The 14,361-nt window shown below is 43.4% G+C and overlaps 5 protein-coding genes across 5 annotated transcripts; 4 read left to right on the top strand and 1 right to left on the bottom strand.

Moving 5' to 3' along the window:
- The first annotated feature begins 20 nt into the window (after positions 1-20).
- On the top strand, positions 21-1,601 carry C8R40DRAFT_1102401 (uncharacterized protein). The gene is made up of 4 exons (XM_046227993.1): positions 21-535; positions 586-664; positions 718-1,385; positions 1,452-1,601. Exons 1-3 carry the CDS (start codon positions 428-430, stop codon positions 1,137-1,139), a joined length of 609 nt encoding a protein of 202 aa, XP_046086663.1. The 5' UTR covers positions 21-427; the 3' UTR covers positions 1,140-1,385; positions 1,452-1,601.
- A 2,425-nt stretch (positions 1,602-4,026) lies between these two features.
- C8R40DRAFT_1102362 (MFS general substrate transporter) lies at positions 4,027-6,813 on the top strand. Its single transcript, XM_046227992.1, has 13 exons — positions 4,027-4,352; positions 4,404-4,531; positions 4,586-4,594; positions 4,649-4,669; positions 4,731-4,837; positions 4,893-5,010; positions 5,064-5,180; positions 5,249-5,516; positions 5,572-5,715; positions 5,765-5,863; positions 5,958-6,165; positions 6,238-6,393; positions 6,467-6,813. The coding sequence occupies exons 1-13, from the start codon at positions 4,212-4,214 to the stop codon at positions 6,478-6,480; spliced, it is 1,530 nt and encodes a 509-aa protein (XP_046086662.1). The 5' UTR covers positions 4,027-4,211; the 3' UTR covers positions 6,481-6,813.
- On the bottom strand, positions 6,808-9,339 carry C8R40DRAFT_1102360 (uncharacterized protein). Its single transcript, XM_046227991.1, has 20 exons — positions 9,066-9,339; positions 9,000-9,010; positions 8,906-8,947; positions 8,841-8,857; positions 8,720-8,785; positions 8,649-8,662; positions 8,568-8,598; positions 8,481-8,510; positions 8,367-8,428; positions 8,301-8,314; positions 8,189-8,222; positions 8,080-8,133; positions 7,962-8,028; positions 7,882-7,904; positions 7,773-7,830; positions 7,647-7,696; positions 7,519-7,585; positions 7,436-7,463; positions 6,982-7,384; positions 6,808-6,858 (listed from the first exon to the last, which is right to left on the bottom strand). The coding sequence occupies exons 1-19, from the start codon at positions 9,157-9,159 to the stop codon at positions 7,259-7,261; spliced, it is 888 nt and encodes a 295-aa protein (XP_046086661.1). The 5' UTR covers positions 9,160-9,339; the 3' UTR covers positions 6,808-6,858; positions 6,982-7,258.
- Positions 9,340-9,579: 240 nt separating this feature from the next.
- Positions 9,580-11,074, top strand: C8R40DRAFT_1250588 (NAD(P)-binding protein). The gene is made up of 6 exons (XM_046233690.1): positions 9,580-10,037; positions 10,100-10,263; positions 10,320-10,428; positions 10,477-10,518; positions 10,580-10,743; positions 10,803-11,074. Exons 1-6 carry the CDS (start codon positions 9,708-9,710, stop codon positions 11,002-11,004), a joined length of 1,011 nt encoding a protein of 336 aa, XP_046086660.1. The 5' UTR covers positions 9,580-9,707; the 3' UTR covers positions 11,005-11,074.
- A 765-nt stretch (positions 11,075-11,839) lies between these two features.
- C8R40DRAFT_1044465 (DUF300-domain-containing protein) lies at positions 11,840-14,015 on the top strand (the record flags this gene model as incomplete). Its single annotated transcript, XM_046224227.1, has 16 exons — positions 11,840-11,962; positions 12,018-12,058; positions 12,117-12,149; positions 12,197-12,290; positions 12,405-12,427; positions 12,480-12,573; positions 12,628-12,657; positions 12,712-12,735; positions 12,792-12,825; positions 12,881-12,995; positions 13,054-13,180; positions 13,246-13,276; positions 13,326-13,423; positions 13,445-13,545; positions 13,610-13,620; positions 13,693-14,015. The coding sequence occupies 16 exons, from the start codon at positions 11,840-11,842 to the stop codon at positions 14,013-14,015; spliced, it is 1,302 nt and encodes a 433-aa protein (XP_046086659.1).
- Between the last annotated feature and the right edge of the window lie 346 nt (positions 14,016-14,361).

Below are 14,361 nucleotides of genomic sequence, written 5' to 3'. Positions count from 1 at the left end.
ATTTTTCCAACTTTCCCTCCCGAGCCCTCCCGTCATTCTCGTTCTCATTCTGCATCGCAACTGATGAATTTTCACTCAAAGCTTCCGACAAATCGCAGTCGATTATAAAAATCCTTGTTGGCGCTTGGAATTAGTAGGAAGAACTCAATTTCGTGCTGCACGGCCTTTTTCGTTCTTGCGTCTCCCTAAAGATAGCACCGGAAAGAGCTAAGTATGAAGGAAGCGTAAATCTTGTCCCTCCCAAGTCCTATCATCGGACGGTTTTGGACGTGTGCATTCCGTCGGTGCTTCGATACACTTATAACGAGCTTTTTCACACTTTTTTATCTTTTATCTCTGCTCCCATTCCCTTCTCTGCCGGCCAGAGATAGGTTTCAAGACTTAAGACCTCGCCCGACTTATAACCTGCTCCTTTCCAACGATTATCATGCTCGTCCTTCACTACGGTGTTGCAGTCATGGCAGGGTACATGATTGCCACAGTGCATGCTTTACCTGCTTCTCTCTCTTCGCGCTCGTTGCGTTTTACCTCTCAGGTGATTGCTTTAGTGCAGTTGCCAGTGAAGGATGCTGATCATACTGATAGGCCAAGAATACAGGGGAGCCGAAGTGGTTGATTCAGACACCTTACCCTGAACTCGAAGCCAAAGACCGAAAGGCTTTCTGTTCGTCAAAAGTCGTGAAATTTTATTGTCTACGCCTAACTTTTCAAACCAAGCTTCTAAATTGATATTAGGAAGCTCCAGTGCCAGTCATGTTGACCAACACGCCATTTCTATTCCCAAGTTGATCCCTATCTCTAACCCCAGCCTTCTCGCCATACAACACATCACCCAGTACAACGGTCATTCAGGGGCCATGATAGTCAACTTCCTCCTCCAAAAGACCCCCACTGACTCTGATTACGCCAAAGTCAAAGTGCTCAAAGAGATCGACGAGTACGTGGATTCTGGTAAGGTTCAAGGCCGGGGTGGGAATCTTGCGTTCATCATGAACAGTAATAGTACCGGTGATATAAGTAGTGTGCCCTTGGAGAAGGTGAACCTGAGTGACGCACAAAAGAAACAAGTGAAGGGGCAGATTGGGAAGTTGGTTTGTGGAAAGGTCGTGGAGGTGGCCGGGAAACACCAGATTCTGTAAATGTTCCGTGACCTTCTTGATCGTTCTGTAGATTGCGCATCCGTGTCTTATCTTTCTTTACTTCCCAGGGGTTTCGAAGCCACAGATATCCTCGTCGCCCTCTCTGACCCTTCAGCCCACTCGATAAGTCGCTCGATCTTGAGCTCTTCCAACGACTCTACCTCATCACCCATGGTTGAATCCGTCGATCTTTTGGGTTGGGATAAGGTCAAGAAAATCACCAAGGATTCTTCGAAGGATGAAGTGGTAAGTTTTCTGACTTTGAATAGTCCGTTTGACGAAAAGTCTGATATGGCAATGACCGTTTAATAGTCTACTTACTGTGAGATCCTTTTTGAGAAGAAATATGTACTAGTATGACATCTAGTATCCTGTACCGCTCCCACTTCCATGAGTCTTCCATGGCCTCTAGACTATCATTTATTATGCAACCCATTCCTCCCTATTCCTCCAACTTTACGAGCGTCAATCATCCTAAGACTCGTTCTGTCGTTCTTCATCCGGAACAACATAAAATGGTTCCTGATCCTTCTGGAGCCTGACCTATGTGAGTTCCCGAGAAATATTTATCTCTTCTGCAGATAATTACATCCCCAAACTCATATTTGGATTTGAGGGATTGTAGTACATGATCGGAGCAAGAAAATCGAGAATCCACATTGCGGCATTGTTACCGAGTGGGAAACACATACTACATAGTAGGAGAACCGTAAAACAGCGGCGGAAAAACATCTCAACACGGGTTTCCAGCTTCATGAGGGTTTCCGCAGATTTTCTAACATCACTGCGAGGATCTTTCAAGCCAAGCATATGATCTCTTCAAGACCCGGTGCTCTGCCTTCTTCAACACGTTCCAACTCTTGTGGCATTGGTTCATCAGAGGTTCATATATGGCTTATACGATTCGAAACGAAAAATCAAAGCGAGAAACAACAAGTACGATTGGCTTTATTTACCAGCATAGTCACATATTGTAACGCGCAAAGCAAGCCCAAATCCATTACTATACTACTATCAGAGAATCAGCGTCGAGTGGAGACATTCACACCTCTGGACCTGGATCCCGTCACAATGATTACCCTCCAAGCTGGGGAGATCCTCGGCTGGGTCAAATGTATCCGAGGGTACTTAGAAGTTTAGCAAGAAAATCGCAGAATTCAATCAACGCCCACAGCACGATTGACCTACAACAAATTTAATGGGCTCGGCACCGGGACCGGGAGAAGAGATATACGAGGTGGCCGCGACTGGCAGGCAGCTTCGATCACTTGAATCGACCTCAGACTGATTCGGATACTTGAAGTGGTGGAGGTTGAGCTAGGAGAGCATTCATGAAATACGATTGAAACTGTTATGCAAATGGGGTGAATGATCGCGTTCGGTATCAACGATTTCAGGATATCTTTTTTTAGAAAACACAAACATAACCCCCGACTCTCAGTGCTGTTGACCAGGTGGACCCCAACCGCCACTAAATCTAGCACTGTCTCCGCAGCCCTAGACTAGGACTTAGACCGCATCACTAGATCGGATAGCATTAAATATGACGAGTTACTCGAAAAAGAAAACGGGCAACATTGTAACGATGGTCAATGGACTTGTGCAATAACGCAGTAACTGTAGATCACAAGGGACATATTGTCCGATGGATATCGTGCTATACCTCGTCGCAATCTCGCAGATATCTTGTAAAATCACGATCGCTTGTTTCTTTCCTCCGTCTTTTTTCTGTGTCTGAAGATTGCACTGATCAGATTGTTGCGACACCATATTCTTTGAGTCTTACCAATGATTTTAGTCAATCTCAAACTAGGTCAGTTTCTTTTTCAATCCCACCCACTGTACATGCGCAAGGGGTGGACGATCCAGAGGGACCTGGCCCCCTGTTATGAAGCTACTCGCACGCCGAACATCCTCTGTCTGACCTGTGGTTACTTACCTCAACCTGCCGATCCAATGCAGACTATACCAATATAAGCAATCGCAAATTATGTATGTACGTGATACACAACGTACCGACGAACATTCCATTTGTTGGGTAAAGAGCTGCAAAGAGACGTGAAGACTCCGAAAGAGACGTAAATGGAGAAAATTCAACGAGATTTTATCATCACAGTGCTCCGCGGCTTGGGGGGACTAAGGATAAGATCGATAAGATTCGGAGGTGTTAAGGCGTTTGACTGGTTGATAAAAGAGTGGGATGGTTATGGTAAAAGGCACTGTGGTGTTTGGGTTAAGTCAGAAAGTCAATGAGGGGGGTCTACGGCGTACCATAGCGTACCATAGCTAGAACCAGATTGTGGCGTTAGTTTGAACCTGTGAAGTTCGCTAAAAACAAAATCTGCTGCCAGCCGCGAACAATTTGGAAAGACTGTCAAACTTTCGAGTCAGCATGACACACTCGCCGTAATTCGGTGATAATTTTCTTTTGTGCGAGCTAACTCTAACGAACGAGTTGGAGCTTTTCACGGGGACTGTAGTGCTGGCAGAGTTAGTCTGGGACGAACTGAAGAGCTGAGTGACAACGCACCAATCCTCAAAAAATAATACTGACCTCGCCCGAAGTCTTGAAATCATTGATCAAGGCAATCCGTATGGCTTGGGAATGCGGGCTAATTTTAATGAGACTATATAGCAGCGGTAACAATGTATATCTATATACACTTGCAACTTTATTGATCTTGAGTGTAATTCTTTGAGTTTTTTTTCTTCAACCTTTTTGCCTTTGTCGTAAATTGGACTGGTGTCGTTAAACGATTGTTTGTGGAAGAAACGTACACAGTGGGGGAACGCGGGGGAACGAAGCCAAGCAGCAATGATTTGGATCTGAATACATAGCCTTCCGTAAATGGTTAAAGCGTTCCTAAGTACTTATCATACCCTATTACGTGAGCCACTTCATTTCAATGTGAGGTTCACGCGTGAATCTAGGATTGCTTGAACTTCACCATGTTCGAGTGCTGACAGACGCCCACATTACCGAGTATAAAGAGTCGCGACTACTTCTCAGGGTGACCTCGACCTTTTCCCCTTTATCAAGGTGCCCGACTCTCTCTGCAACCACCAGCAAAGATGTCGAACCAGGCCAGTTCCCTCAGCGAGAAGAAGTCGGTTTCCGACGCTGATGAGACTTTATTCCCCCAAGTCGAATTTGACGAAGTCCGTGAAACGGATTACTCTGAGGAGCAATACAGAAAGCTGCTGAAGAAGATTGTAAGTAAGGATCTTTATACTGGCCAGATTATCCTGACAACCTCGTAATAGGATTGGGTTCTTCTCCCTTTGATGTGGGTTGCGTACGGAGTCCAGCAAGCAGATAAAACTGGTATTTCTACGCAGGCTTTGTTTAATTTTCGGCAGGACAACCATCTTGTCGGCCAGCAATATTCTTGGTGCGTTCCATTCGCTGCTTTCCTTTACTGTTACTTATACTTTCCTTGTAATAGGCTCTCAACGTTAGTTAATTCTTGATTCTCTTTTCCCCAATGTAAACTTACGATCTATGACAGTATCTTTTACCTCTCATACCTGTAAGTTGGTCCGCGCCACATCTTCGTCCACCGGTTCATCCGCTGACCTCATGTTTCATAGGGTCTTCGAGTTCCCAATGAGTTATCTAATGCAGCGAGTGTCTGTTGGAAAGACATTGTCCGTTCTCATGTTCTTTTGGGGTGTCATCGTGCTATGTACTGCGTTCGGTGAGTCATTCAAAGTACCACTCGAATAGGCTTGAAACTTAAACGTTCTTTCTAGCCCACAACTGGGCCGGTCTCATGGTCCTACGTACTCTACAGGGTCTATTCGAATGCACCATCTCACCATCTTTCCTTCTAATTATCGGAACCTGGTATAAGACGAGCGAGCATGCTAGGTTTGTATGTCCTCTCTGACCGTCCGCATCTATCTTATGAAAAATGTCTGCAGCCGGTCCATTATATGGGGAACTGCAAACTCTGGATTCGGCGTCATCGTGTCCCTTTGCATGTATGCCATCGGTGATAGTGCCAAAAAACACGGTTCTGGTTTAGCCGCTTGGAAGGGGTGAGAGTCGTCTTCCTGATGTTAATCTCTCACCATAATTGGCTTATCGGAATCCATTCAATCATCAGAATTTCCTTCTTTCTTGGTGGGACTACTATCCTGCTTTCGTTCTTTTGCTGGTTCCTTCTAGGAACACCTCGTGAAGTCGCATGGATATCTCAAGAAGAACGTCGTATCGCTCAAGCCCGGATCGTTGCCAACAAAACTGGAACAGATCACCACAGTCGGAGAGAGTGGAAAAGGGATCAAATTCTGGAAGCCTTCCTAGACCCCTCCACATGGTTTCTGTTTTGCAGTGTCGTCCTCGCCGGTTTGCCGAACGGAGGTATCACTTCTGTAGGTGGAGATATACATGCGATGGAATACATTCTGACGGTGCTTCTGTACGCAGTTTGGAAGTCTGGTCTACACGAGCTTCGGATTCACTTCTTTGGAAACAATACTCTATGATATTCCTCGCCAGGCTATGTCCATCATTTGGTTCCTTATTGTGGGATACCTTTGCCGCTTCCCTAATATGCGATTTTTGCTTATGGTACGCAATCCTTCCTTTCTGATTAATCCAACTCAGTATTTCGGGATAGTTATTCTCCATCATTCCTGGCTTCATTGGTCTTCTGGCACTAGCTTTGCTCCCCAGTTCGACCGATTTTAGATGGATCAAGTTTGGAATGTACTTTATGGTGAGTACTTCATTCATTTCCCTTAAAGCGGGAATTATCCTCCTTTCTTCATCGTTCACGTTTGACTGGACTAACTCGGTATTCATATTCCCAGACAATGACAACTAACATTAATGGCTTGCTTCTATGGATGCATGTCCCCTCGAACGTCGGCGGTCGTACCAAGAAGTCGGCGGTCTCCAGTATAATGTTCATCGCCTACTGCGTTGGCAACGCAGGTGGATCACAGTTTTTCCGAGCTGTAGACGCACCGAGATATATCCCTGCGCTTATTGCATGTTCAATATGCTTGGGATTAGAATGTATGCTGGCTTTTCAGTCTTCATGTGATGAGACGAATTCATTAACTACCTATCACACTTTTTCATTTCTAGTTGTCTTCGTTCTAACATGGAGGTTTTACCTCGCTTATCAGAATCATGTTCGGGACAAGGCAGCTGAAGCTCAGGGCCTCACACCGGAACAGGTGAAGGAACTAGGAGCACAGAATGGTGAAAAAGACATAACGGACCGGGAAAATCCTCACTTCCGTAAGTTGAAATTTTCGTTGAAGCGATGAACCAAATTAACTTTTTGCTTCAATTCACTTTGACTTAATTTTAGGTTATTCCTATTGAACGTTCGTCTTTGTCAAAGCTTTGCGTGCATATGCACATATATATTCAGTCTAAATCTTATGATAATGATAATGATATTACATGACTAACCGTAAAACTGAATCTTCATTGCTTGCTCTGGGAACTTACCTGCACTCAACACTCGTGTAATATCTCTTATCCATTTAGGTTGTACTAGTCGCGTGAAACGTAGAAGCCCAATTACTACGGCGTATGCACATTCAAAGTATCCGGACCAAGGAACTCGATGTGGTCGGATGAGTTACTTTGCATTTTTAATGTTCGTTTTCGCTGATATTCATACATATAATAACGATGTGTATCAAGCCCGAGGCCTCAAGCTCAAGAATAAGCCTTCTTCAAGCGATCTGTAATGTGAGCCAGTTTAGGTTTTAGCTTGAAACTAATTTACGGTACGTGTTGCGGATGTTTGTGGCTGTAGAAATGGATCTCGATCCTAATTCTCTATTCAAAATAACTAGTGAAAGTATACTCAAGGTGCGACAGGAATGAGGTAGCTCGGATATCCATTTACTTATTGAATGGTTGAAACACTACCTGTTTGACCATGAGGTCTCCACAAATTTGGAGGCTGGTGTCTGTCTATCTTCCAGCAATTGGCCCACAAATCATCCACCTGATCCAATTGCATGTACAGAGTTTGTTGTGTACTAATCGCAGATATCTATCGGGTATCCGTCATGGTGACAACTGAAAGGAGGATATTATGCAAAGCTGTGGAAGAACAACTTGAAGATAAGATACAAAAATAACTCTTCTATTCAGAGATTAGCTCTCCAATTATATTGGAATCAGCTTGCCAGTCAATAGTGCCCATATCCAAAAACTCTGTGGCTCCAGGTGCAAGTGAGAGACTTTTTAGATTCATCATCATCCGGCCAGCCTTATGAAGAGTTAGCGAGAGTTAGGGGTATTTTTCAATGCAAAGGCTCACAGAAATACAAGCAACAATAGTTGAGGGTCTTTGTCATTTGAAATTAGCACATTCCAAACATAAAACTTGAGTGGTTCACAAACACTAGTAGTAATGCACCTAGGAAACCCTGGCCAAATCTGAAAATGAACAAATTGGCCAAAAGTAATGCTGTTTGGGGCCGTCAATATTTGAAGCAAGGCAAATTTTTTTGACAATAACATTGACATACAGAACATCAAGAGAAAGTAAATAAGCGAGTCCCGAGCCAAAAGTTGGAATCTGTTCAGTGGAGATCATGAATTCGGTGGGTGTCCACTGTCAATATGAAGTTTCACTGGCCCGCAGGAACACTCACGTTGGTATTCTTTCAACTTGCACAAGGACCTTGTAAGCTACCATTAAGCAAAGAGTGCCTAATAACATTGGTTTAGATCCAATGGTCAGAGACTGTCTAAGTCACTCACTTTCAACAATAACAGGTGGTATCCTACTTAAGTATTAAAAATTGGAATTGATATGGAGAGGTGTTTTCAATTTCACCCACCAAGTTGGCCATACTATACCATGAGCATTGAATATACAGCCTGTAAATATATTGGTCCCGGAAGTGCCTGGTACTTTTTCACAAACTGTTTCCAAACAATTGATATATAGCATTTTACCTGTGGTTCTGGCTGCTACCACGATTGATGCAGGGAACCAGGATAACATTGATACTGCAATTTCATATAGCACATAAGTATCAGACCTGGTACACCACTGAAACCATACCGGTAAATAAACCAATAAGGCAAAGTCCAATACTCTTTGAACATGATTTTTGAAGAGAATTTACTGTCAGTGCTTCTCTATTAGTAAGACATTAATGTGAGTTTTCCCGTACCCGTTGTTCATGATCTACATTTGGTGATCAGGTTAAAGAGATGGAAAAATATGAGTGGACTTTTACAAATTGCCAAAGTTCTGATGATAAGAATCATTTCCACAGTCCCGAGGGAGACTAGAGTAGGCCTGTTATTTTGTGTGTCATTAGGTGTCCAATTCAAACAAACCAAAAAAATACCAAGGTGAAAACTTGGCCACAAATTGACACCTATTGGCAAACATTCATTTCCTTGTTCTGTGAATGATCAATAAAATGGATCCAAACATGTCAGATGGGGTATTGTAGAAGTCCATATCTAGTCTATGTCAGATATGAATTCAAAGAAATTCTGGAAAACCTACGTACATATTCCATCAAAGCTATTGTATCTCATTTACTCAGAAAGCATTTACACTAATGGCAGTCCTTCGACTTACAACAACATAGGTGGAACAATATAACGATTGATGACGAACAGAAATTTTGGCAACTTCCATGGTAAACTGGCGGAAATCTCAGGTAACCAATCTTTTGGCATTTCTAGAAGTTGGATCTCACGTCCACACAGAATTCATCTGTACATATTGATACTCATTTGTGATCTCTGAGTCTTGGAAACTCACCTCTAAATTGATGGTCAATGTATAATCATAAATTAAAATTGTCTAGGAGAAAAGGTGTTTGAGTCGATGCCCCCAGAATGACTTTAAGCCTTACCAAGAAAGCAGCTAATATCAGTGAGGTTATCAGAATAAAGCATGGGTGGTAAACAATGTGTCCCACCATTTGTATATTTCACCGCAGGGTAATCATTGAAAATTTGTAGAATGTCTTCAGAAATTGACTCCAACGCGGTACCAGAAGGGTTGGATGCCATTGTTGCGTTTTTGCTAGGCAGGATGAAATCCTCGCTCAATATATATCATTCTAGTGCCCCAGAACATCCTGTGTGGCTCTGTGTGGTTTTTGATCTTCATCAAACAGCAACCACTGTGAATAGATGAATAGTTATAGGTCACGTCAAAATAATGGTGGTCAGCCAGGAGCCTGATACAACAATCTAATATCTATCCAATATGACATATCAGTTCAACTCGATGTGATGACATGTATTTATTTTGCGACTTCAACGGGGTTCTGGGATAAATGATTATAAATCTGATTTTTTTGCTCGCTGGGTAGTGGTGAAACAAGTAAGTAGCCTGAATGAGATGATCTAAAGATACAATGCGGGAAACTTTTGGTAACTAAACTCATCGTAGACTTGAATGCTTCTATTTTTCCTGAATTTCAAGTAGAAAAATGAACTTTGATCGGCGACATTCAGGTGATGATATCGGGTTCTCAGGCTTACAGACGCACTCCTTCCACACTCATCAAGAAAGGTGCTGATTCACGTCTCGCCACTTTTCAAACCACCACCAGATGACTCCCAAGCTTGTTCTAGTGACTGGAGCTACTGGACGGCAAGGTAGTTCATTGATACATGCTTTGAGACCAGCGGATTCGGAAGCGCACTCTGGGGAACACGAATTTCACGTCCTGGCCTTGACGCGTAACGCAAAATCACCCTCAGCAAAATCATTGGCACTGCAACCACATGTTACAGTTGTCGAAGGCAATCTGGACTCAATCGTCTCCATATATAGGATATTCGAAGAAGCTAAATCTAACGGCGGCATCTGGGGTGTATGTTGTATTCTTGCTTTTCCCGGGCTAGGAGCCAATGCCGATGGAGAAGAAGCACAGGGAAGGGTGTGTAGAATTACCACTGTTTCTCTGAATTTTGACTTGAGCTGAAACGAGCTTGTCAAAAGGCTTTAGCAAATATCTCTCTCGAGTACGATGTTTCAAACTTTATCTTATCCTCAGTTGAGAGAGGCGGGGAACGGGATGATGACAGATCTGTCCTAGACCGACTGGCTAAGGTAAGGATAGAGCGCCATGTCAAGGAGCTTGGGAAGAAAGGTCTTTCATGGACGTATGCGATCTCAACTTTTTGTGTTTTTATTCTGAATACTGATAGCTTTTGCTTAGCATTCTGCGGCCTGGTTTCTTCATGGAGAATTATGAGGGGACCATTGGATCCATCACAGTTGGAGTTTTGAAGGCTGGTCTGCAGCCTACAACAACCATACAGCTTATTGTAAGCAATCCTTTCACTTGATTGAACCAAGACTGAATTTATTACAAGGCTGTGGATGATATTGGACGTGTCGCTGCCGGAGTACTAAAAGTAAGTATTGTAAATTTGGCAGTGAGCTTTGTTGGACAATGATGAAGTAATAACAACACAGAGCCCGGAACTGTTTCAAGAGCAGATCCTATGCGTTGTTGGAGACCATTGCACTATGAAAGAGCAAGAAGAAGCCTATGAACGTGCAACAGGCCGTTCTCTACCCAACATACCAGCTTTCCTCGCACGCACACTCATCTCAATCAATGGACACACTAAAGGCCTGTAAGTACCAATGATGTTCATAAATACTCACAACACTGAACTATGTCATAAAAAACTAGCATTGCAGATATTGAACGTGTTCATAAGATAAAAGAAGAGGGAGCAGCACCAGATCATGACTCTCAGGTTGCTGCCGCTAAACGGGCATATCCCAATATCCAAAATTTTGAAACTTGGGCAAAAGAAAGGGCTTCAACTCCTTCTCGAGATAGGCAGTGGAACAAGGTAACCATTGGAAAATTATTTACAGGACAACAATAGTAGTCATCCTAGAACCAGATGCGACTAGTATAGTTTATGTTTATGACAGTTGGTTGATAAGATGCCAGATAACTGAAAATCAAACAGAAAAGGGAGAATTTGTAGTTAATTTTAGCATTCAGAGACAGGAAAAGGGTGTGGCAATCCAGAGACTTAGCATGATAAGACGAGCAGAAAAGAGGGAAGAGATCAGAAGGGTATCAGGGAGAGCAAAGACAGGATGTTTGTATTGTTGTTGTTATTTACCAATGTTCAAGATCGCAGCAAGCCTACAAGCTTTAAGTTTGTTGATTAAGATCGTGTCACCGACTCTTCGAATGCAGAGGAATGCAGTATGCACTTGAAAGAGGATACGTATTGATTCATTAATTTAGTACTGTCCGACAGTGTCCGACACAGCTGTTACCTACCTTCTCCCGTAAACTAAGTTATTCTTGTCAGTGGGTGATATCGTTATAGTTTGAAACATAAGTAGATCTTTTTTGAGAGATAAGCAGATACAACAAATGGCTCGCCTTTCGAAATTCACTTAGGTGATTTTTAGTCACCGGAACCTTCCCAAGAGCAAGTTTGCTCGTCAAAATCTTTCTTCCCTGAAATGGGTCGTATGGAAATTTCGATAACAATTGCAGAGTCTGGGTTCAGTGATGATGTATTTGTTCCAAGGCCTTAGGTTAAGTTTCTACCCTCGACATCCCTCGACGAAGTTGGCTCTGTAAATGCACGTGGAGAAGTGATTACTAATACTTCACTCCAATTAGGAAATGCACTCACCTGTAAAGTTCCACTCTCACAATTCATTCACTGCCTGCGCACTGCGCAACGTTTCCCTGAAATGCCAACATGCCCTTCAGATAATCAGCAAGCTGTGGATCAAACTGACTTTTGGACGGATGGAGGAATTGACTGGGATGCTCATCGTATAGGCTGGGCTATTGCTGGTGCTTGCGCTGCCGCTGTACGTCCGTTTATCCTTGTCTCATTGGTATCTTATCATGGAAATCTTCCCATAGACTGTCATAATATCTATCTGCTCAGTTCTTCAACATTGTCGGTAAGCAACATCGCAGTCAGTGAGCCAACCCCTTCATAATTGAACACTTTATGTACAGGAGCTACACCAATCCGGCAGAACAACGCCAAATGTCAGTGCAAGTTTTCATTCCACAGCCCATGCTCAGCAATCCTTCAGTCTCCGAATTCTCTACATGCCTCCTGTTTATGGCGTAATATCATTTCTATCCTACCGATTCTTTCGAAGCTACACATATTATGAACTGGTCGAAGTTGGTCCGTGAAACATTCTGTGGTTTGCCATGTCTTCACTAATTGCTTCAACTTAGTATACGAGGTCGGTGATTTCACCCACATTTACGCTGTAGAACTCATGAATCATCAAGGCTTTCACCCTGAGTGCCTTTTTGTACGCCTCTTTGGATCGTACATCCTCTCTCCTGACTAACCTTAATCGTTAGAATGCTACTTATTGAATTTGTTGCTGCTTCTGGTACTGGCCATAAAGCCGAAAGTTCTATCGCTCGAAAAGACAAGCGCAAGTTGCCCTTCCCTGTTCGTTTATGACCACTATACCGCCAGGCAAATATGCTCATTGCCATCTGATAGTTCTGTTTTTGGCGGTATCGGCCGACAAAGGTATACTCGTCACTGCTGTTCTTACTCTTTTCCTAACGCAAGTAATATCCACAGCCATACTTCATGTATACTCTAAAGGTTTGGAAGCATAAAATGTTGGCACAGAATGTGGGATGATAATTCCATCCTCTTAGTGGGCCGTCCTGCAGTATGTCATTTTCAGACCAGGTGCGTTCACCCTCTTAAGCCTCAGACCACACGCTCATGTTTTTGAACTCCTCAGCCATCTCCGTCGCCGCAATTATTTGTCAAGCGTACAACGTCTTGTGCGAATCTGCAGGCTTTAATGCTCGTTATGCCAACGTTTACCTGGAAGCTATTGATTTCGTTAGCATCAGGTACGTCGTCAGTGGTTTATAGTCATTGCCCTCAGTCTTATATTATTTCTTACTGTAGTGTCGCCTTATACGGCCTGTTCCTATTCTATGGCCTCACTAAAGAGGAACTCATTGGGCGAAGACCACTTGCAAAATTCTTGGCTATCAAATTGATTGTTATGTTCACTTGGTATCAATCCTTTGTGGTAAGTGGACGTATCGCCTTCCAAGATATCCTGATTGTTTACGACGTTGATGCTGATGTTGGTAGTTTGATGCTCTGGAGGGACGCGTTATACACGGTAAGTGCGGAATCATTTCCAGGTGATTATGATTAATCGTCTGTATCAGCAACGCAATACTGGACAGAGACGAACATCGCGGACGGCCTGAATGCTTTGGCGATTTGCATTGAGGCTAGTACTACTCTTGGCTTGTATGAGAAAGAAGTTTGATCTCAATATATGCAGATGATCTTCTTCGCCTGTTTTATGTGGTGGGCGTACACTCCCGCCGCGTATCGCATCTCAGGAGCAAAGCCAACTAGCATCTGGCGACCCTTGTGGGACTCGTGAGTCAACTGTCGCCGTCGATGCTACAATGTCGCTGACTGGCTCCTATTAAAATCTATTCAGGATAAATTTCAGTCAGTGCTTATTCAGCCTAGGTGGACGCTACCCAACCCCAACTAACATCTGCTCCCCGTTTCTTTTTTCAGCTGATTTTGTCCTCGAAATATGGTATTCTTTCAGGTTCTTCATCGCCTACATTCGTGGCGTCCCCGAGACCCACAGTCGTTTCGCTTCTCAAGTTACTGGTTTCGATGAAGCCTTCGGCCTCGAGAAGACGGGTCGTGCGGCATACGTTGCCCACACCAGTAGCGAATCAGTCATTAGGGGACATAGTGGTCGTACCAGTGAGTACGATTCAAGTCGTGCCCCCCGGATGAGCTACGATGAGGACATTAGATTAGCGCCCTATAGCTACGGCGACGCAAGAGACAGTCCGATGATTCATTCTGAATACGATCACGATGGATAAGTATTGAGTCCTGGCACAGATTAACGAGAAGGGAATACCTTGGTTAAACGTTTTCATGGACTTGGATCAGTATTCATTTAATCCGTTGTTTTTTTTCTCCCATAACTATTCCTCCTACATACATAGCATCATCCCTCAATCGTTTTGTATCCATGATTCTCTTCCATTAAATCTTTTGTCGTTTTCACATCTTTTGTAGCAAATGATTGTTAACGTGCAATACAAATACTGGCCATTGCCAATGTGTATTCGATATAAGCAACGTCTAATGTGGTCGAAAAAGAAGAGTGTCACCGATGCCTTTTTTCGTTTAATGCCCTTTCTGCTAACAGCACCCATACAATGT

This window comes from Lentinula edodes (genome assembly GCF_021015755.1).
Source record: "Lentinula edodes strain Le(Bin) 0899 ss11 chromosome Unknown C8R40scaffold_16, whole genome shotgun sequence".
Taxonomy (NCBI): domain Eukaryota; kingdom Fungi; phylum Basidiomycota; class Agaricomycetes; order Agaricales; family Omphalotaceae; genus Lentinula; species Lentinula edodes.
This window is presented reverse-complemented; position numbering and strand designations above follow the sequence as displayed.

What these genes read in the sequence shown, in the direction of transcription:
- C8R40DRAFT_1102401 (XM_046227993.1), top strand. Translation starts at nt 428, where the DNA reads ATGCTCGTCCTTCACTACGGTGTTGCAGTCATGGCAGGGTACATGATT. An exon ending in CGTTGCGTTTTACCTCTCAG is followed by an intron (nt 536 to 585) that starts GTGATTGCTTTA and finishes TCATACTGATAG; the next exon opens with GCCAAGAATACAGGGGAGCC. An exon ending in CAAAGACCGAAAGGCTTTCT is followed by an intron (nt 665 to 717) that starts GTTCGTCAAAAG and finishes TTTCAAACCAAG; the next exon opens with CTTCTAAATTGATATTAGGA.
- C8R40DRAFT_1102362 (XM_046227992.1), top strand. Translation starts at nt 4,212, where the DNA reads ATGTCGAACCAGGCCAGTTCCCTCAGCGAGAAGAAGTCGGTTTCCGAC. An exon ending in ATCTTTTACCTCTCATACCT is followed by an intron (nt 4,670 to 4,730) that starts GTAAGTTGGTCC and finishes CATGTTTCATAG; the next exon opens with GGTCTTCGAGTTCCCAATGA. An exon ending in CGAACGGAGGTATCACTTCT is followed by an intron (nt 5,517 to 5,571) that starts GTAGGTGGAGAT and finishes TTCTGTACGCAG; the next exon opens with TTTGGAAGTCTGGTCTACAC.
- C8R40DRAFT_1102360 (XM_046227991.1), bottom strand. Translation starts at nt 9,159, where the DNA reads ATGGCATCCAACCCTTCTGGTACCGCGTTGGAGTCAATTTCTGAAGAC. An exon ending in TACAATACCCCATCTGACAT is followed by an intron (nt 8,511 to 8,567) that starts GTTTGGATCCAT and finishes GTTTGCCAATAG; the next exon opens with GTGTCAATTTGTGGCCAAGT. An exon ending in CTAGGTGCATTACTACTAGT is followed by an intron (nt 7,464 to 7,518) that starts GTTTGTGAACCA and finishes CAAATGACAAAG; the next exon opens with ACCCTCAACTATTGTTGCTT.
- C8R40DRAFT_1250588 (XM_046233690.1), top strand. Translation starts at nt 9,708, where the DNA reads ATGACTCCCAAGCTTGTTCTAGTGACTGGAGCTACTGGACGGCAAGGT. An exon ending in AAGAAAGGTCTTTCATGGAC is followed by an intron (nt 10,264 to 10,319) that starts GTATGCGATCTC and finishes GCTTTTGCTTAG; the next exon opens with CATTCTGCGGCCTGGTTTCT. An exon ending in CAACAACCATACAGCTTATT is followed by an intron (nt 10,429 to 10,476) that starts GTAAGCAATCCT and finishes ATTTATTACAAG; the next exon opens with GCTGTGGATGATATTGGACG.